We start from the raw sequence: 1,179 nt of genomic DNA, 5'->3' as shown, positions 1-1,179 counted from the left end.
GGATGCCCCGACTCCAGCCCGGCTGCTCCGAGCGCCCCGCGGTGTGTGCGCTTGCAGCCTGGTTGCCGGCAGGGGCAGCCCCGCCGTCCCGCCCTCAGCGCTCCCGCTACCCGCCCCGGCGGAGGCTGCGGCCCCTTCAACCGTAGTTGAAAGCCAACGAGGAGGCTCAAAGGCATAGGTGCAGAAAAGATCATCCCGGCCGAGAAGGCAGATGCAATTACATGGGTTTTTTTTTGCAGCAGTGAGCTGGCCAGTCAGATGGTTTAGTGGTGAACTTGGCAGGGCTAAGTTAACGGTTGGACTTGATGATCTTTAAAGGTCTTTTCCAACCTAAACTATTCTATGATTTTATGTCTTGTCCAGTGCAGATGGAGAGAGACTTTGGGCAGGGAGCGTGGCGGCAAAGAGGGGAAAAAGAAGGTCACAAGTCCGTAGGAAGCCCTCGGGCACGTAGCAAAGTATGCCGTAACGCTCCTCTCTCCCTCATAGGTTGTCTGAGTTCATCAGTGAAATATTAGAATAGTTTGCACTTCATGATTGGCGAACAACATTTAACTTTTGGCTTATTTTCCACAAAATACTGCTGCACTGGAAAGAGGAGTGTGAACTACAGAGCACTAACTAGTCCAGAGGACATCTGGCATGGTTGTTGTGAAATGGGGCTGATCTGCTCCACTCAGGGTGTGCGGTAAATGTCCCCCCAGGTGCCTGTGCGGTCCACAGACTCCAAAAATCACGAACCGGTGTCATTGCAGTACAAAAGGAGCACGCGAGTTCTCATTTAGAAGCCAAGATGCAGATGTTCATGCCCGAACCTCAGATTTTTGTGGAAAGAACTCTGGCCCTCATCAAACCAGATGTTATTGATAAGGAAGAAGAAATCGAGGATCACATTCTCCGATCGGGATTCCTCATCGTTCAGGTAACGGGCTGCGCTCCCGAGAAAATAACTGCCGTAACTAAAAGGCAGTGCGTCCAAAAATCAATTTCTGTTCGTCGTAAGGTCATCACCCACCGCCGCCAGATTGTGTAGGGACGCGTTTGGTCGGTCGCACGGGGTTGGAACGGAGCAGACCCGCTCCTTTGCGGACCGCGGGCGGACGCGCAGCGGGCGGGGCCACTCCCCGCGGCCGCGCTGCGGCCTCCGCTGGGGGGCGCTGTGCCCTCGCGCCTGCCACC

General features: G+C 55.0%; 1 protein-coding gene across 1 annotated transcript in view; it reads left to right on the top strand.

Annotated features, from left to right (window-relative positions):
* The first annotated feature begins 750 nt into the window (after positions 1–750).
* The window catches only part of NME5 (NME/NM23 family member 5), a 7,106-nt gene continuing 6,677 nt past the window's right edge, over positions 751–1,179 (top strand). The window contains exon 1 of the mRNA XM_009891157.1: positions 751–922. Within this exon, the coding sequence (XP_009889459.1) occupies positions 794–922 (129 nt within the window). The 5' untranslated portion in view covers positions 751–793. The remainder of the gene's footprint in view (positions 923–1,179) is intronic.

This window comes from Charadrius vociferus, unplaced genomic scaffold (assembly GCF_000708025.1).
Source record: "Charadrius vociferus isolate BGI_N301 unplaced genomic scaffold, ASM70802v2 scaffold370, whole genome shotgun sequence".
In the NCBI taxonomy this organism is placed as follows: domain Eukaryota; kingdom Metazoa; phylum Chordata; class Aves; order Charadriiformes; family Charadriidae; genus Charadrius; species Charadrius vociferus.
Note: the sequence above shows the minus strand (reverse complement) of the source record. Positions and strands in the feature narration are given on the sequence as shown.